We start from the raw sequence: 21,313 nt of genomic DNA on the forward strand, positions 1-21,313 counted from the left end.
AGATGTTTTCAATGTATAGCCAGGGTAGAGAACCACTGTCCTAGGTAATCTCCCTTTTAAAAAAGAACAACAACAAAAATCTTTGAAATACTCCTGCAACTCACATGAAGAAGTCAATGGGATCTGCTCTGCTGAAAATGGTAAAATAATTTTTGATCAAGTCTGATTTAAGTTCATCTCACTTAATCCCACATCATGGGATCCTAATCATGACATCAATTCTTTCCAAATTTCTTTCAGGGGAGGCAATAGGGTAAAACAGAACAGCACAGGCTTTAGAGTGAGACATGCTTGGGTTTAAATCCCTGCTTTACCACTTAGTAGCTGTGTGACCACCTGTAAGTTACCAAATATCTCTGCCTCAGTTTTCACATCTATAAAATGAAGCTAACATAATTGCAGGGTTGAGGATTAAATTATGATGTATGTAAAGTACCTAGCACATAGTAGGTATTAAACAAATACTAGTTCGTTTCCCCTTTCCTAAGTTCTATATAGACAGTGCCAATTAGTGAGTGTTGTAGACAGATGCACACTCTTTCCTTCCTTTCCCTAAGACAACACAGAAACTAGGTTGCTTAATCATACATAACCAGCTTCTGGATCAACATTCTATTCTATAGTCATGGGCGACTAAAGTAGGCACTGCCATATCACTTTTTCTAAAATCTCTTAGCATCCAAGGTGTCCAATAATTTCATCTTTATTACATGAAAAAATACCCGATTTCTCTTCTACCTCATTTTTCAATATAGTATCCTAGTTATAAATAACTGGCAACGGAAGTCCCTCTAATTAGAATATACATCACTTTGAGTAAAGATTGGAAGGGTAACATAAAGGAATAGAGGACTGAATGCAAATCTTTATTATTTTTTTCCTCTATGGCTCTTAATATATACAAAGAAATATAATAGAAAGACACTATTAACAATGACTATATACCAAGGTCCATTTTTAAAGAGTAAAGTTTATAATGACCTTAAAAGTACCTTTGTATAAAATCTAACAGGAAATTAAATTTAAAAAAAAGGTGCCTTGATATCAGTGTATCACTGAGCTTTTTCCTTTTAAAGCATGTCAAAACAGGCTATTTTCTTACTTGGGTAACAGCTGGGTTCTTTTTGTAGTTTAGGCAGAGAAATTCTGCCAGAGCCAAAAGAAGTTCAGTTCCAACTGGAGCATTTCCATGGATACCAGCAACAAAACGAATCTTTGGTTCTTCAGGCTCAGATACATTGGGCTTATTGGAGATTTCAAGGGACCAAATGTGACGATATTCAGCACTCTGTCCCAAACTTTCAAAAACCAGAAACAAAAAGTCAGCAAGTAATCAAGTATTATGTTAATGCTGCCTTACAGATTTTAAAAAAACAAATGAGAACAAAATTTGAAAAGTCTTAAAAAGTCTTTAAAGAGTGAATCTTTATGTCAGAATACTTTAAGAAAATTAGGTTCCCTTAATCAAAGAAAGTCAAATAGATGTGAGATACTATCAGATTTAGGAAAGATTATGATTTAGTTCAACATTCCTCCAAATTGTCATTCTCCTATCATCTTCATAATATTTACCCAATCTTCTATAATCTATACTACTCTTTAGTTAATATATGTCTTTTTTTTTTTTTTTGGCTGTGCCGCCTAGCATGTGGGATCCTAGTTCCCCAACAAGGGATCGAACCCGCAGCCCCTGCACTGGAAGCATGGAGTCTTAACCACTGGACCTCCAGGGAAGTCCCTAGTTAACATATGTCTTTTAAGTTAACTCACTTAAATTTTTATTATGGAAATATTTAAATATACACAAATGCAGAGCACCTTACTTTTAAAATCTAAATTAATTTAAACAAATAAGACATTTTATACTTTAAATGAAGTACCAAGATTACAGCAAAACTAATTTAAAAGGCCTGCTTTCTTTGATATAAAGGGAGATTTACAAGTTAGATAGAAAAAAAAATATTGGCATTAAATTGAGGATTAATAGAATAGACAAAGTACCGCTTTCTCACAATGGTATTTAATGATACTTAGCAACCGTTGGAGGACCACCTAAAACTGCCTTGTGTCCCACCACTGGCAGGTGTTGCATATTTGCTGGGGAAATATTTAACTAAGAAGTGCATGTTTAATTGAAAGGTTAAAAAAAAAACTTAAATGAACTAAGTAAATGGATAGCAAAATAATGTCCAATTTTTTGTTTTAAAATAAGAAAGTCTGTAACGTCTATATGGCACTAACATGGACAGTATTAAAACCTGACCTGGGCAGAAATGTTCAAGAGTCAGTTGCAGAAGAGAGGTAATTGGTATTGCCAAAGTAAATACCAGTCTTTGCAATTACAGACATTATAAACCAGTATTTGAGAAAGTAAATTTACTAGTAAAATTAAAAGAACCAATGAAGGAAAAAAAGTGAAAAAGTGAAAGGCTAGTTAATGTTCATTAGGTTTGTAGTAGAGAACTGTAAGTTCAGGGCAAAATGTAAAGTAAAGGCCCTAAAATAGGCAAATAATAGGAATCAACAAATCAAGGAAATAGTTTTGAGACAGTGAAAGTGAAGCAGAGAAGCCTAAGAAGTGAAGGTACAAGTTGTCTCAGCCATCAGTTTTACATAAGCCAGTACTGCATGTTTTCCCAGAACCCTCAATCACATATGTCCCTAAGGCTTCAGGGAACCATGACTCTGAGTAGAGACTAAAGCACAGAAAATGACAGCCAACCAGGCTTCATTTTCTAATTTGAAGAAAAGGTTAAACATGATCCCTGACAAGTGAGCTCATAGTTCCAAATTTGTCCCTGCCCCCAGCAAAATGAAACAAACTAAATAATATTTAGTCAGAATGTGAATCTGCAGCTGAGAAGTAGAAAGGGTTTTGAAATCAAAGTAATCATTAGAAAGAATGATTTTACATTTTCTGGAGGCACAGGCCACACATTGCTAAACTAGCAAGTAATTCTGCTCCAATGTTTCTCATAAAAGTTTCCAAGATTCATTGTTAGAAAGATCTCCAAGCAAACATCTGTTTCAAAATAAGTGAAATCCAACTCTCTACACATTCAGCTCCCAAATATCTCTAAATAGATTACAAGAACCATTTAATGTGGCTTATGCTAAATGTAACCTCTTTAAAATGAAGAAAGAAGGAAGGAAGGAAGGAAGGAAGGAAGGGAGGGAGGGAGGGAGGGAGGGAGGAAGGAAGGAAGGAAGAAAGAGGGAGGGAAGGAGAAAGGGAGAAAGAAAGAGGAAAACAAGGCAGCAAGAAGGTGACACTTACTTGGTAAGATTTGTAATATGTGGATAGTTCATCACAAGTCCTCTCAGAAACTCTGATAAGTCCTTGTATGAATGGTATCGATAAAGAGCCAGATTTGAGGAGGAGCGTAACATGAAGGCTTCCAAACCATTCTCAGCTGAAAGGTCTTTAATTAAAGTTTCAAACTCTTTAGTAGTCGGATCGCTGGCACCCTCATTGTTGGTGCTGTCCCCCTTGCCTTTCTTTGATTCATTGTTTGAATCTGTTGAAGATCGAACAAGTGTGAAGTTGACCTGAACAGCACCTTCACTGTTTACGGTCACATTCTTGGTAACTGGATTATACCTGTAATAAAGGAGACAGATCAGAGCCACGCTTCTGCAGCTGGAGTACCCAAACCCTGGGAAAACAGAGGTGTGCAGAGGATATGTGAATCCTTGAGATAAATGTGGTGCATCTCCCTAAAGGGTCAAATTGTTAACTTTGTGAGAAATTAAGATTTGTTTTAAACATTAACGAAGACCATACAAGGGTAGACTATAAAACATAAATGAGTTTTTAAGATTAAATATATGACTTCAAAAGAAAGCTCATGCTTGCAGTGTATACTCCCATATTTCCTGGAATCTGAGTTCACTTGTCTGTCATCAGGGAGTATGGTGGAAAAAGTTTGAGAAGTACTAACTTAGGACATTCTCTGCCAAACGCATCATTCTTGCCCCATTTTTCAGATACCTTGATGCTTTGTTTTTTCCAATACTATGCCAAAACTGAAAAAAACCAGAATAGACTTCTTTACTCCTTAAAGTTCTAACCCATTCATTTACAGACCACTTGATATTTGAAAAACATTTTTTAAAAAAAGGTAACAATAACTTTAAATGTTTCCATGTATTTACCCTTACTTCAATGAGTGTTCAAACTAACTCTTCAGAAATAAGAGAGCTAGTAGGGGGAGGGGAAAATATTCTGTGGGAACACCTACATGTATCAAATATAAAAAAGAAAACTACAAGAGGATAAAAATGATAAGTTTCGACTAAAAAGTAAGGTGGCCCCAGTTCTAAGGTATTTGTAAAGGAGGAGGAACATAAGGAATGTTAAGTTTTTTCCAAGGGAAAAGGTCATAAGTTAATTTTTTCTTTTCAAGTAAATATATCTTTGTGGTGAGAAAAACTGTAAAAAATATGAAAATGGCTTTTCTCAGAGAATTAGCAGTAAGTAAGAAAATCTCACTCATGCGAGAAGGCAAAGGTACAATAATAAAAAATAAGTGTCTGTGAAAGAGTTTTAAAAGGGTACAAATGTAAAGTGGTGGTATTTTGGGGACAACATGACTAGAAGTATGCAGAAGTCTTTTTTTCCCTACTAACAAGTACTTCCCAGAACTGTTACCCATAGTGAAGGACATCAGTCACTATGGCTTTACATCTGGACAGGGGAAGGTGACCTGAGAGGATGAAGGTAAAAGAGGGTACTGTTCAAAGTGAATAATTTCACAGATTTCTTACATCTGATGGTTCATGTACTCACTGTGCCACCAGAGAAGAGTCAAATGTGTAACCAGCTCTAAACCTCTCAGCGTTAAACTCAAGGTTGCTTAGCCTCTACAGGGCTTTCTGGCAATAATCTTTTAGAATGGAACTATGCTTGTTTCATCTCCAAGCACTCAATTACAAAGCATTCAGTAACTCACCCTCGAGCAGATGCTGTGATTTTATAAGTTCCTGGAACCAACAGACGCCAGTAATCTCCAGTTTTGTAAGTAGTTACTGGGTGATTAATTTCAGCAACACTAATGGTGGCATTTAATATACCTCTGCCATCTGTGGCATCTAGGACGAATCCTTTGACACCCTGATGAACCTGGATAAAGCACAAGAACACCCAGATTTTACTGATAAAGATCATCATCTAATTATTTTGGGAGTTCACATCCAAAATAACAGATTGTTAAATAATGTAAACATGTAGAACAAATAGGAATTCAGGGGCTCAGAGTAAAGCTAAAGGTAACCGCCCATTAAACAAAATATTTCAGTTTCTGAAAGGCTAGTTTTTCATAAGTTAGATTTGTCTTTATCTTCCTATCAGCTACAGAAAGACATTTTGAGGACAAGTGGAGGAAATTTGAACATGGATTAGGTATTAGGTAGCATAGGGAGTTACTGTTAATTTTCTTAGGTGAGATAACAGCAATTGGAGAAGTCAGGTAGGAGAATTAACCTTATTTCTAGAAGATGTATTCCGAAATACTTTGGGATAAATATCATAACACCTGCAATTTATACTGAAATAGTTCAACAAAAGTGTGTGTGTGTTTATATATATATAAAATACAAATGCAGCAAAGTATAAAAATTGTTAAACCTAGGTAAAGGAATAGTAGTATTTATTGTTAGTCTTATAATTTTTCCTGATGTTTACAAATTTTCAGAATAAAATGTTCTAAAAAATTAGTATGCAAACTCACAGCCATTATGCCACTCTACTCAGCAAAGTACTGGCGCAAAGTATTAGTCAGATTATCCTAATAATTTTAACCACTATCAGCATATTTCTTATAGTCTTTACCTAGCAGCCACAATGCACATCCAAACAAAAGGAAATTAATCGTTTCACAGTAAACCAATGGCAAAAAAAAAAAAAAAAAAATTTACCCCATAGCCCATCTTTATCACTTGACAAATTCTTAGGCATGTACCCAATCTATAGTAGCCTTTTATAAAGACAAGGGTAAAAAGTGACCACTAACCATTAAGTGCAAAACATCATCACTATATTGTTTAATCATTTTTAACTCTTCTCCACGCATATAAATAAACTCATTTACATCCATGAATTTTCTAGATAAATATACGAAAACATGAATAGGTCAAACTGGAATTCAAATGAGGTGTATTCTAAAATCAATGCATGAAAACCACATGTACACACAAAAATCTTCTTGTTCTTGGGAGAAATTTCATACGTCACTCCAGAATCGTCACCTGTTTCAGAAACTGGATTAGAGATCTTCGATTCTGTTCCCAAAATTTTGGCAGATCTTTCTCAAATGGGTATTTCACACAACCAAGTTCAATAGTCACTTCAAAGCAGTTTGTTTGTAAATAGTTCCAGTCCTGCATACCACCTGAAGGATAAAAATTTTAGATCAGTTACTCTGAAGAAGTTCTAACTAGCTCAGATCCCAAATTGTAAGCAACATTCCTAGTAAAAAGCCAAATTCATCTTTTATCAGCATGGCTGAAAACCAATAATGCGTTCATTTGAGAGCTCTCTGATGCCTGTGGTACAGGTAAAACATCTGTACTTTCATGTTCAGGAAGAATTCAAGTGTAGTTCACACTCTTCTTCTTAGCACATCTAAGGTTCTTTGTAATAGCCAGCGGTAAAATATAACACTTTCATGAAGTTTCAGTACATTATTTTACTCAAAAGTCAAAGTGCACCAAATATTAAAAATAGTTGAAACGGTAATTTGAATGTTTTAAACTATTTATACAATATTTTTAAAAGAATGATTCTTTCTCAAAATTAAAAAATCAGTAACAGGCAGTACCATCCAGGGGGACAGAAAATCCATCAAGTTGTACGGCCTTAATATAAAAGAATGTTTTACCTGGGACATTGTACCAACTGGCTCCATTTGTTATTCCATGAGGAAAGTATTCATTAGGGTACATATTCTTGCAAGGTCTACCTTGAAACATCTGGGAATTTTCCTGGAAAAAAGAAAAAAAAGAATCTTTACTTGTATTTGTTTGTATCTGCATCAAAAAACATGGGAAGGATAAAGAAAGATAGGAAGAGTGGTTACCAGTAGGGTATATGTGGGGGTGGATGGAGTCATGGGAAGCAGTGACTTACTACCTACTTTTTAATATCAAAACTAAACAGTTTATGCTCTGTAAAAAAAAAAAGTGAAGACTTCATTTATTACTTGTAATTACAAGTAATATAAAAATCCAACCCAACCCCTCTCAAAAACAAAAACAACACTGTTCATATTCGTACTTTCATTTCATGATCTCAAGAAGCTTAAAGTCCAAAAGAGGTAATTCACACATAATGGAAAGTAAGCATCTTTCTCTGACTTCTTGGGGACTAAGGTGGCCCCTCTGTGCTTTGACTGCACTCTGTACAATTATTTTATCCTGTTAAAACTGGTTGCACCTCTTTTCCCCCTAAAGACAATACACTACTCCTTGAAACAGTTTGTGTCTTTGTGTCCTCGGCATCCAGCAGTGTCTACATAGCACGTGTGCAATTGCTTGTTCCATGGAGAGTAAGAAAAACTGCCATAGAAGCACATATAAACACTATTGGAAGCTAGAGGAGAGAAAGATTATTTCTGACTAGAGTGGCAGGGGAATTTTCCTGAAGAAATTAAGCTTTGAAAGATGGTCAAAACTTCATTTCTCTCTTTTGTAAATAGAAAAAGAAAAAAAGTACAGAAAAGTGTAAAGAGAAAAGTAATTTCTCACTTTCCCATCACTGAGAATTAACCATTTAACTTTAAAATATACAAAACAACCCCCTTTCGTAAACTTAACATACCAATTACAGGCTTATGATCCCACCACTCTGTTATCAAATGAAAGCTATTGTTTTAGGTTACTGGAATATTTGTGTACATGCTCTTTTACTCTCTGGTTTTTCCACTAAACACTTGCACACATCTTCTATGTCTCTATATCCCTATCTCCATTTCCATCAATATCTATCCATTTGATTATAAATTATATAGATGTACTACTGTACTAATTAATATAGTATGTATATTACAAACCTACATTAAAAAAACATTTTAAAAACAGAACTTCTAATATATTCTTCCTACATCTTAATGGATCATCTACTATAAATCCCACTCTAGACACCACAGTTCTAGGCAATTGCTGTTAACATTTTGACTTTTTTCTCAGAGCAATAAGGAACTTGTAAAGATTTCTGATGGAAGGGTGATATATGATACATTCATGGCTCTAGGAAGTTTATTCTGATAATAATGTGAAAAAATGGACCAAAGCCAGGGAGACTCATCAGAGAACTACTGAAATAATCCAACTGAGAGATAATGAGCATCTGAAAAGTTGTGACAGATTGGTTTTACCATGTGTATTTTACCATCTTCTTTAATTCTCACTACTCTACTTTGATAATTTTTTTAAAAAAAACTAATTAAAAATTTTAAAGCAAACAGTTTTGACAACTTAAAGAAGACAGGGGGTGAGGATGTAGGTGTCCAGTCTCAGTCCATATATAAAGAGTCTAAAATATATACCAAGATAGTAAATGATTCTCTTCTTTTTTCTTGGCTATAGTCTCTAATCTTTTTATAATAACTTTCATTATATGAAACAACTTTTTGAAGAGGCATTTACATAGTGGTGACAGCTAAAGCAACTGGGTGCAATTGCCAAGACAGTAAAAATGGCTAAGGACAGAATATGGAGGGGGGGGAAAAAAGTAAAAGAGAGAGGTTGAGCCACTGAAAGAGAAAAAAGGAAGCAAAGCTCTCTGCTATATAATGTAACAGAGATCAAGGGGAGAAGACAAGAGCGTTAGACTTCAGAGGTCAAGAACATTTTAAAAAAATAGACTTCTGGTAACCTTTGAGGGGTCACTTCCAGGTAAAACAATGTAGGCAGAAGACAGATGACAAGAAACTGAGGCATGAGAGAACAATAAGGAAGTGGAGATAAGCAGAGACTATTCATTTTTCTTATTCTTTTCTTTTGACTTCTTTTGAACTAATTTTAGAGTTGCAGAAAAGTTGCAAAAATAGTACAGAGAGTTTTATATACCTTTGATCCAGCTTCCCCTGATGTTAGCATCTTATATAACCATAGCACAATTATCAAAACAAGGAAATTAACACTGGCATGTTACTATTAACTAAATAACCTATATTTTATTCAAGTATCACCAGTCTTCCACTAATGCCTCCTTGAAATTTTCTCTTCACTTACTATGTCACACTGTATAGCTCCATTTTTTCACTTTCACTTAATTGAATTCATTGAATTTCATTATACTTAAAATATAATAAAAGTTATTGTAGAAAGATTAGAAAATTGAGGCAAGCCAAAAGAAAAAAATATAAACCTAGAGATCACCAATCATTTAATATTTTGGCATATAACTTTTGACGTTTTTTTAGCCTACGTATGAACTGAGCATGGATACCCCACCCCTGAGTCTTCTCTAGGTTCTCAAAATCTGCTTTATTGAAATATAATTCACACACAACACAACTCATGCATTTGAAGTATACAACTCAACGGTCCTTGGTATATTCACTCAGTTGTGTGACCATCACCACAGTAAATTTTAGGACATTTTCATGACCCCCAAATAAACCTGTACCCATCAGCACTCCCCATTTCCTCCCAACCTCTTCCCTGCCCCTCCCTACATCCCAAGCCCAAGGCAATTACCAGTCTATTTTCTGTCTCTATGGATTTGCCTATTCTGGACATTTCATATAAATGGAATCACACAATATGTAGTCTCTTGTGACTGGCTGCTTTCACCTAGCATGTTTTCAAGGGTCATCTAAGTTGTAGTTTGTATCAGTACTTTATTTTTTTTTAATGACTGAATAGTATTCCATTGCATGGATATATCACATTTTGTTTATCCACTTATCACTTGATGGACATGTGGGTTGTGTCCATTTTGGCTATTATGGATAATGCTGCTACGAACATTTGTGTACAAGTTTTGTGTGGGCTATGTTTTCATTTCTCTTGGGCATATACTTAGGAGTGGGATTGTCAGGCCATATGATAATTCTATATTTAACATTTTGAGGAACCGCAAGATTGTTTTCCAAAGCAGTTGTACCATTTTACATTCGCACCAGCAATGCACAAGGGTTCCAATTTCTCCACATCCTTACCAACCCTTGTTATTTTCTTTTTTTTTTTTTAAACTATAGCCATCCTAGTGGGTAAAAAGTAGTATCTCATTGTTGTTTTGATTTGCATTTCCCTGATGGTTAATGATACTGAGCACCTTTTTGTGAGCTTGTCGGTCATTTGTATATTTCTTTGGAGAAATATGTATTCAGATTCTTTGCCCATTTTTCAATTGGATTGTCTTTTTATTATTTAGTTGTTCATTATATATTTTAGATATGGATCCTTATCAGATATATGGTATTCTCCTATGCTGTGGGTTGTCTTTTTACTTCCTTGATTACTATCTGTTATATTTTGAATGATGTCTCCTCCAAAAGATATGTTGAAGTCCTAACCCCCAAAACCTCATAATGTGACTGTACTTAATTACAGAGGTAATCAAGTTAAAATGAGGTAATTACGGTGGGCCCTAATCCAATATGACTGGTATCTTTATAAAAAGGGAAAATTTGGACACAGACAACAGGGAGAATGCCATGTGAGGACTGGGATAATCCATCTAGAAACCAGTGAATGGCAAAGACTGCCAGAAAAACACCAGAAGCTAGGAATAGGCAAGGAAGGATTCCCTTCCAGGTTTCAAGGGAGCATGGCCCTGCCAACATCTTGATTTTGGACTTCTAGACTCTAGAACTGTGAGACGAAAAATTGTTACAGTAGTTCTAGGAAACTAACACAGTATCCTTTGCAGCAAAAAAGTATTAAAGTTTGTTGATGTCCAGTATGTCTTTTTTCTGTCACTTGTGCTTTTGATGTCACATCTAGGAAAACATTGTCTAACCCAAGGTCACAAAAATTTATTTCTATATTTTTTCCTAAAAGTCTTACAGTTTACCTTTAGGTCTATGATCCATTTTGAGATAATTTTGGGGTATGATATCAGGAAGAGGTCCAAATTTATTCTTTTGCATGTGAATATCCAGTTTTCCATAACCATTTAGTGAAAAGATTTTTCTATCCCCATTGAATTGTCTTGGTGCCCTTGTTGAAAAATCAATTGACCATAAATGTAAGAGTTTATGTCTGGACTATCAATTTTATTTCTTTGATGTGTATACGTCCATCTTTTTTTTTTTTAACATTTTTATTGGAGTATAATTGATTGCTCTACAATGGTGTGTTAGTTTCTGCTTTATAACAAAATGAATCACCATACATATACATATATCCCCATATCTCCTCCCTCCCACCCTCCCTATCCCATCCCTCTAGGTGGTCACAAAGCACCGAGCTGATCTCCCTGTGCTATGCAGCTGCTTCCCACTAGCTATCGATTTTACATTTGGTAGTGTATATATGTCCATGCCACTCTCTCACTTCGTTCCAGCTTACCTTTCCCCCTTCCCGTGTCCTCAAGTCCATTCTCTACGTCTGCATCTTTATTCCTGTCCTGCCCCTAGGTTCTTCAGAACCATTTTTTTTTTTTTTAAGATTCCATATATTTGTGTTAGCATGTGGTATTTGCTTTTCTCTTTCTGACTTACTTCACTCTGTATGACAGACTCTAGGTCCATCCACCTCACTACAAATAACTCAATTTCGTTTCTTTTTATGGTTGAGTAACATTCCATTGTATATATGTGCCATGTATATGTCCATCTTTATTCCCATATCACAGTGTCTTAATTACCACAGTCTTGTAGTAAGTTTGAAATTGGGAGATGTGAGGTCTTTAGCCCTTACAAGTTATTCATTTTTAGAGATAATTTTCTTTTTTCTGCCATTACTTTCCTGAGTTCTATCAACTCTCCTTCATTTCTTCCTGTTTCTTTTTTCATTCCTGTTTTAATTTTTTAAATATCTGAGCCTATGTGGTTTTTCATATTCTCAGTGTGTGTTTGGGTATAGTCAATCTGCCTGGAGTGTAAACTTATAGTTTTCTTCTGCTTCTTGATTGTTTTTTGGTAGTGGTAAGGTTTCCTCAGGTGATATGTGTGAAATTTCATTTCCTGATTTTTTCTGCAATGGTTCTTCATGGTTTTTTTTTTTTTTGTTATCTCTTGTTCATGGTTATTATACTGAGCTGTTTCACACGATTCCTAGTTAATGGTGCCCTTTTTCTGTCAGTCTAGCAGTCAAGGTATTTTAATGTGGTTTTTTTTGTTTGTTTGTTTGCTTATTTGCCTTGGTATAAGGGTGGAGCTCTGAGTCCTCCGATTTTATGGTTCTCTTCTGTCTTGGACAACCCTACATTTCCCCCCGTTTTCCCCTTCACTATCTAATTGTCAAAGGGCACTTCTTCATTTCTTTCTGCTTTTCTTCTCCCCCAGAAGCTATGAGTTTGGAAGATTTTCCTTTAAATCCAGCTGTCCTTTTAAATTGTGCCTATCCCTTTAAGTACACCAGATCCTTTAATTTGCATGTACTTTGAAACCCCTTCCCTATATTCCAGTGCTTTCATCTGCCCAGTTACTATCTTAGTATTTTCAGATTTAGGCTTCAGACGTAGCGTGTTTTCAATGTTTGGTGGTCCTTCCAAATCACCTTTATGCCTGCCGTTCCTTAAACCCCCCTCTTTTGTCTTCACAGATTTTCTTGGTCTGCTTTTCCTTACCATGAAGCCTTGTGGCAGGGGAAAGGTGGCTGGGTGCACAATAGATCATGATAGATCACAGTCAAGAGAAAGGAGGCTGCAGTAAAGATTGAGGAATTTAATTGTCACCTTCCCATTTACAGCAGAAGAAACAAAGACAAAGAGGAGGCAGGGTGCTGTGGGATCAAGAAATGAAGAAGAGAGATCAGCCAAGATGGTGGAGTAGAAAGACCCTGAGCTCACCTCCTCTCATGAGCACACCAAACTCACAACTATTTGCAGAACAAACCATCAGTGAAAAAGACCGAAACCTATCAGAAAAGATCTTCTACAACTAAAGACATAAAGAAGGAACCGCAACGAGATGGGTTGTGGACCATCTTGGACTCATGATACAGTCAAGTCCCATATCCGTGGGTGGGCAGCCCACAGACTGGAGAATAATTATATTGCAGAGGTTTTCCCACAGGAGTGAGAGTTCTGAATCCCCATCACGCTCCCCAGCCCGGGGTCCTGCATAGGGAAGATGAGCCTCTAGAGCATCTGGCTCTAAAGGCTAGTGAGGCTTAATTTCAAGAGTCCCACAGGACTGGGGGAAACAGAAACTTCACTCTTAAAGGGCGCACACGAAATCTCACCTGCTCTGGGAGCCAGGACGAAAGCAGTAATTTGATAGGAGCCTGGGTCAGACCTACCTGCTGATCTTGGAAAGTGTCTAGGGGAGGCGGAGGGCGGCTGCAGCTCACCCTACAGACACAGACACTGGTGGCAGCCATTTTGGGGACCTCCTTCCACTGCATGGACGCTGGTGCTGGCAGGCACCCCTGTGGAATCCTCCCTCTGGCTAATTAATGGCAATACCTGGCCCCCACCCAACAACCAACCTGTAGGTGCCAATGCTGGGATGTCTCAGGCCAAGTAATTAACCTGGCAGAGACAGCCCCACGCATCAACAGACAGGCTGCCAGAAGACCTCCTGAGCCCACAGTTGCCTCTGGAAACAGCCCTGCCCACCAGAGGGCCCAGGACCCAGCTCCACTCACCAGTGGGAAGGCACCAGTCCCAGACTCCCCTGGGCCCTGACCCTGCCCTCCAGGAAGCCCACTGTAGCCTGTGGACCAGCTTCACCCACCAGGGGGCAAACACCAGACATGAGAAAACCACAATCATCAACAGATGAATGGATAAATAAGCTGTGATACACACACACACACACACACACAGAGCGGATTACTACTCAGCCATAAAAAAGAATGAAATTTTGCCACTTGCAACAACATGGTTGGACTTGGTGGGCATTATGCTAAGTGAAATAAGTCATACAGAGAAAGACAAATACTGTATGATATCACTTATATGTGGAATCTAAAAAACACAACAAATTAGTGAATATACCAAAAAAGAAACAGACTCACAGATATAGAGAACAATCTAGTCATTACCAGTGGGGAGAGGGAAGGTGGGGGGCAATGTAGGAGTAGGGGATTAAGAGGTACAAACTGTTATGTATAAAATAAGCTACAAGGATATATTGTATAACGCAGGGAATATAGCCAATATTTTATAATGACTACAAATGGAGTATAAACCTTAAAATTGTGAATCACCATATTATATACCTGTAACTTATATAATATTATACATCAAATGTGCTTCAATTTAAAAAAATTAGGAGGAAAAAAAGAAATGCAGAATATGGGTAAAACACAAATAAACAATAATTGAGAAGACAGAATCAGAATGAACGCACATCAGATTATTCACAGTTCCACTTTAGTTCAAGGCAAAGTGATCCACTGAGAATAAGACAAACAAAGCTGGGATTAGAAGGCTCAGGTAGAGGATGAAGGCTCAGAATCACCACAGTGGGAAATGAGCCAGGGAGTCAAGTAGCAAAATGTGAAATATTGCCAGGTAGAACTGAGGGCTCAGCTGAGGTTAGAGAGCACTGCATATACATAGTATAGTCAATTGCCATGACTGTGTGACTTTTCTGGGATGTAGAAGAGAGATGATTGTAATTAGTAAGCGTTGGACATTGGCAAGGCAGGTATGTCAAAAGGGTATAAAAGATCCTAAGGTGTAGGTGAGTGCATCACTGAAAGGTATGTCCATAGGTGTAGGCTGGGTAGAAAGGAAATCAAATCAAAAGGGTTAAAGGTCAAAGAAATATAAAAAGAGGCTAAGGAATGAGAAGTTACAAAGAGGATGAAAAGTGGAGCTGTAATAATGGACAGAATGTGATGGGGATATGTGTATAATCTGATCACTTAGTTTTTATTTTGATGATTGGAGGATATCTCATTTTTGTTTCATTATTTCATGTACATCCCTCTAAAATTGCATGCCCAAACAGAAGACAACTACACTTTAAGGTGAAATAATAGATGTACTCCCCTATTAGAAACTCTGAACAATCTCACAAGATCCACTTGTAGAGAATGAGGGAGTGGGAAAAATAGAATGACAGAAAGGTGTGATTAGAGAGCACAGAGCTGCAGTAATAATCTTCATTTATCTATGACCAATAAAGTCACAGACTGAGTCAGTAGTAAGACCAAAAACTGAAACTAACAAGCCTAGTTCTCAAGCCTCAACTTTTAACATGCTTTCTAAGAACAACTTTTAAACTAAAATTTCACACATACACACACACACAGATATAACATTTCTGATTATGAAAGTAATGTGTGTTCATTATAGGAAGTTTAGAAAATACAGAAATTTCTACTTGCTCCTTTGCAATATGTTACTACTAGGCTCTTAAATACCTTAGACTAGGGGTCCCCAACCCCCAGGCTGCGGACTGGTACCAGTCCCTGGCCTGTTAGGAAAGGGGCCACACAGCAGGAGGTGAGCGGCCACCAAGTGAGCAAAGCTTCATCTGCCGCTCCCCATCACTCGCGTTACTGCCTAAACCACCCCCGACTCCCCACCCCTGTCCGTGGAAAAACTGTCTTCCCCGAAACTGGTCCCTGGTGCTACAAAGGTTGGAGACTGCTTCCTTAGACTATAGGTTGGCAATTTTTTTCTGTAAAGGGTCAGACAGTAAAAACTTTTGGCTTTACAGGCTCTAAAGTGTCTGTTGCAATGACTCAACCCTGCCCTCTGCATCTATTGAGATGATTGCAGCGTTTTTCTTCTTTAGTCTGTTAATATGGTGAATTACACTGACTTATTTTCAAATATTAAACAAGAAAGCAGCAATAGACAATATTTTAAAGAATGGATGTGCTGTATGTCAATAAAACTTTATTTACAAGAACAGGTGGTAGGCTGGATTTAGTCCCAGAGCTATAACTTGTCAACCCCACCTTAGACTACTTTACGAGGTTTATATTTAGTACTTCTCAAATGAAATAAACTAGCAGTTTGTTTAATTTATTATGTTCCAGGGACTGTGCTAAAAGCTGTGGATGAAAAGACATTACCTGAACTTCATGGCTAATGGGGAAACACATGCAGTATGTTTAAAAGTGAGGTGGGAAACAGAGGAGAAAAAGAGGTAAGGTTGTCTGAAAGGAATCATGGAAGGCTTAACAGAGAAGAAAGCACTTGACCTGAGTCTTGTAGGACTTTGTTTTAATGCATTTTTTAAATGAAAAATGAATTTTTATAGCATTTTATGTTTAAGCACAAGCCTACCTTGGAATAAGAAAGTGCTATTTGTTGAAATACAGCATCATCTGGTGATTTACTATATGTGGCAAGCCCTTGTTCATCATCATCAAAAGGGTAGTTAACCACCAAAGAACCTATGAGGGAAATGAGCAAAATGTATTGTGTTATTTTTTTCAAGATGCAGCATTAACACAAAGTAAGCTTTTCACAATACTGCCAGAGACAGGAAACCAGTACAATTTTCCAAGGTTAATTTCCTCAATAGAAATGAAGAAGTTGCTAATTTCCTCAATAGAAAATCAAAGTGGATAAATAAAATATTAAATAGCTATGCATGACACTTAAAGGCTGTCTTAACTGGAAAGGTCTTGGGAGTTTGCCTGAACTTACAGGCATACTTTACACGTTAGAACTGAAACCAGAAGTATACAGGCTTAATTTAAACAATTTTACTTTTATAATATTTAGGATCAGAAAAATTGAGCAGAATTTGGTACTTTTTCACTAAAATTCAGACATTTATAAGGTCATGTCATGGAATTTTAAACTAAGAAAGGACCCTTGAAGTCCGATTAACCCACCCTCTTCATTTTGCGGATGTGGAATCTAAAATGGAGAGGCTAAACAACAAATGTATGGATAGTAGAGCCAGTCCTGACCTTCATTCAGAAAAAAATGCTAAAAATTTCTCTTATGCTCATATTATAAATTAGTCAACTGGAGTTATATCATATGGCTTTTCATGACCTAAAATACAGAGAGTGATGTTTTAAAACATATATAAAGGATATCAACTCCCTTCATGCTCCCCATAGGACATAAAGCAATTAGGGTGCTTCTCAGGCAGGAGCCCTGAGCCCATCCCCCCACCATAGGATCAAATCCCTTATTTTCCTATCAGTCACATCATTTTCATTTGTCCACGTGCCCATTTATTCTGCCTTGATTAGGCCACTCATCTTTGCCTTTTTTGTCATGCCACTTCCTGGGCATGGAAGTGAAAGAACAAAATTCAACTTGAATCCAGATGAAGTAATCCTGTGGTAACAAATACCAGCAAACATTCATATATTTTAAAAAATTTTTCTTTAAGAAATAAGTATGAAGAACTATGCTCATTTTATTCCCCAAAATAGTTCTAACAAGATAAGTGTACTTCAACACCTGTTCTTAGACAAATCAGTCCAAAAAAATTTAATTTCACCCTGGATCTATGACTCATGCCTAAAAATTACAACAGAAAAAAGTCAACTTCTACTTAATATTGTCTTTCAAATGGCTAATTTTCTAAGGCCAAAAAAAAGTCATAAAAAACTTACAATACTCCTACAAAAGTTTCTTTAAAAAATAATTAGTATTGGGACTTCCCTGGTGGCGCAGTGGTTGGGAATCCACCTGCCAATGCAGGGGACAAGGGTTCAAGCCCTGGTCTGGGAGGATCCCACATGCCGCGGAGCAACTGGGCCCGTGAGCCACAACTGCTGAGCCTGCGCTCTGGAGCCCATGCTCCTAGAGCCTGGCTCAGCAACAGGAGAGGCCACCACAATGAGAGCCCCACGCACCACAACAAGGGGTGGCCCCCGCTCGCCGCAACTAGAGAGGGCCTGCGCGCAGCAACGAAGACCCAACGCAGCGAAGAATGAATAAATAAATAAATAAATAATAAATTAAAAAAAAATTAGTATCAACACAAAGAGCATGAGCTATTTTAAAAAAGATACATCTGACTTCATCAATATTAAAAACTTTTGTGCATCAAAGGACATTATTAAGAAAATTAAAATAAACCTATAGAATGGGAGAAAATATTTGCAAATCAGCAATTTGATAAGGGTCTAGAATCCAGACTATATAAAGAAGTCCTGCAACTCAACAAAAAGATGAAAAACCCAATTAACAATGGGCAAAAGACTTGAACAGGTATTTCTCCAAATAAGATATACAATGGCCAACAAGCACACAAAAAGATGCTCAGCATCATTAGCCATCAGGGAAATGCAAATCTAAATTTCAGGGGGATATCACCTTTCACCCACTAAAACAGCTATAATCAAAAAAAAAAAAAAATTAACAAGGTAAGGATGTGGAAAAACTGGAACCCTCATACATTGCTGGTGGGAATATAAAATGGTTCTGCTACTGTGGAACAGTTTGGCAGTTCATCAAAAAGCTAAACATGGAATTACCATATGATGGTATTTCCATCAAAAAGCCAAGATAACCCAAAAGAATTGAAAACAGGGACTCAGATATTGTCTGCCAATGTTCATAGTGGTATTATTCATAATAGTAAAAAGTAAAAATAACCCAAATGTCCATCAACAGATAAATAGATAAACAAATTGTGGTATATACATACAATGGAAAATTATTCAGTCATAAAAAGAAATAAAGTACTAACATATGCTACAATATGAATGAACCTTGAAAACACTATGCTAAGTGAAAGAAGACAGACACAAAAGGTCATATATTATATGATTTCATTTCTATGAAATATCCAAAACAGGCAAATCCATAGAGACAGAACACAGATTGGTGGTTACCAAGGCTTGAGGGGTATGGGGAATAGAAAGCAACTGCTTAATGGGTAAGGGGTTTCCTTTTGGGGAGGTGAAAATGTTTTGGAACAAGATAGAGATGGTGGTTGCACAGCATTGTGAATGCACTAAATGTCACTGAATTATTTACCTTAACATGGTTAGTGTTGTATGAATTTCACCTAAATAAAATATTAATATCAAAAATTACAAAAAGAAATATTACTTTTCTCTATATCCTTTCAAAATCCTTCTAAATTGTTAAGTTGGCAGCAAAGAATTCCTCTGTTAAATTTCTTTGCCAAGATTTCAAAACTCATTTAAAGATTTTAAGATGAGAAAGCAAAATACGTCATGGAAAGAAACATATCTACGTGATTGAAGATGTATCCCCCACCATGCCAAGGTCTTGATACCACATGTAAACATCTGTCAATTATTTTCACTGGAATGTAACTAATATTAAGTTTTCAGATTTAGCCAACATGATGTGACGTATTTTTTGCAGAATATTTTTAAAAGCTCAAAATAAAAAATATTTTCTGTCAAACATGGTATATACAATTAATAAAGTAAGAAAAAAGCCAAAAAAATTATTTTGCTAACGAGGCTGCAACTTCATAATTCCTGTTTGGGTCTTTGAGAATCGTCCATGATTACCAATTATAGAAGTATTTTCTCCTACTATTAGCAAGCTTTCAAAGTCATTTTTGGAGAATCTCAATTTACTTCTTAAATACAAATATCCATAAGTGTGTACTGTCATTTCTAAAATGGCAGGTTAATCTATATGCCATCAAATCTTGACTGTGATACTTCCTTGGATAATCCAACAAATGTGGACACTAAATTTCTTACCTATTGCCCCTGGTGTTAATACCTTCACTCTTTTTTTTTAAAATTTATTGAGATATAATTCATATACCATACAATCCATCCACGTAAAGTATATAATTCATTGTTGCTTAGTATATTCACAGGGTTGTACAACCATCACTACTTCCTAATTACAGAACATTTCATTACTGAAAATAAAAAACAACCCATACCCATTAGCAGTCACTCCCCATTCTCTCCCACCACTATCCTCTACAGCTTGAGGCAACTGCTAATCTATTTTCTATCTCTATGGATTTGCCTATTTCTGCACATTTCATAAAAAATGTAATCATACAATATATGGTTTCTTATGACTGGCTTCTATCACCTACCATGCTTTCAAGACTCATCTATGCTGTAGCATACATCAGTCCTTCATTCCTTTTCACAGCCAAATAACATTCAATTGTATACCACATTTTATTTATCTGATTGTTAGTCGGTGGACATTTGGGTTATTTATTCTTCCTGGTTATTATGAATAGTGCTACTATGAACGTCCACATACCAGTTTACATGTAGACATGTGTTTTCAGGTCTCTAGGGTATTGACACTTATTCCCACAACCCTAGTTGGACATTGTGATGATTTTTTGTTGTTGTTGTTGTTTATTTATTTATTTTTGGTTGCATTGGGTCCTTGTTGCAGCATACGGGCTTTCTCTAGCTGTGGCATGTGGCGGGGCCTACTCTTCATTGCGGTGCCCAGGCTTCTTGTTGTGGTGGCTTCTCTTGTTGCAGAGCACGGGCTCTTGGCACGTGGGCTTCAGTTGTTGTGGCATCTGGGCTCAGTAGTTGTGGCTCACAGGCTCTAGAGCACTTAGCTGCTCCATGGCAGGCAGGCCCTTCCCGGGCCAGGGCTCAAGCCCGTGTCCTCTGCGTTGGCAGGTGGATTCTTAACCACTGAGCCACCAGGGAAGCCTCATTGTGATGATTTTTAATCTTGATCTCTCATCCTATTCAACTAAGTTACTGCTGAATTATATGGAGGTGTATAAGCTCAGATACTACATGAGAATGAGGTCATTGTGCTACAGTTAAATACACAGCAGATAAAAGATAAGAGAATGTCAAAATCTAAACCTACATAAAAGGGCATATTAAACTTTAGGGAGAAATAGGACTAAACATTTGGATCTGTTAGTGTTTAATTTTTATAAATGACAAAGAACATGTTACCAAATTCCCAGTGAGAGGGATAAATATAAAACATTTGTGAGGGATAAATATAAAACACTTGAAGAACTAAGTGAGAAAGAAATGGAGGGAGGGAGAAGGAGGAAAAGGGAAGGAGAGGTGGAGGGTGAGAGACAGAGAAAGAGAGGGAGGCAGGGTAGATGGAAGGAGGGAGAATGGAGGAGTACTGGAAGAGGGGAGGGGTGGGGGAGGAACGGGGAAAACAGCCAGGAAACTGGCTTAAAAAGTAATGAGAAAAGACATTTATTGTTGTCTGCCATAAAAGCAATAACAGGCTTAAGATAGCCTAAGACTATAAACAGATAAACTTTCACCAGGATTTTCAAATGCTCTCAACAAGAATTAATTAGTGGAATAT

General features: G+C 36.8%; 1 protein-coding gene across 1 annotated transcript in view; it reads right to left on the minus strand.

The window, feature by feature from the left end:
• Positions 1–21,313, minus strand: part of CPD (carboxypeptidase D) — a 74,135-nt gene that overhangs the window by 15,199 nt on the left and 37,623 nt on the right. Inside the window, exons 8-13 of the mRNA XM_057535916.1 lie at positions 16,364–16,473; positions 6,879–6,981; positions 6,247–6,389; positions 4,953–5,122; positions 3,278–3,601; positions 1,103–1,298 (exon numbers count right to left, since the gene is read on the minus strand). Of these exons, the coding sequence (XP_057391899.1) occupies positions 1,103–1,298; positions 3,278–3,601; positions 4,953–5,122; positions 6,247–6,389; positions 6,879–6,981; positions 16,364–16,473 (1,046 nt within the window). The remainder of the gene's footprint in view (positions 1–1,102; positions 1,299–3,277; positions 3,602–4,952; positions 5,123–6,246; positions 6,390–6,878; positions 6,982–16,363; positions 16,474–21,313) is intronic.

Source organism: Balaenoptera acutorostrata, chromosome 20 (genome assembly GCF_949987535.1).
Source record: "Balaenoptera acutorostrata chromosome 20, mBalAcu1.1, whole genome shotgun sequence".
Taxonomy (NCBI): domain Eukaryota; kingdom Metazoa; phylum Chordata; class Mammalia; order Artiodactyla; family Balaenopteridae; genus Balaenoptera; species Balaenoptera acutorostrata.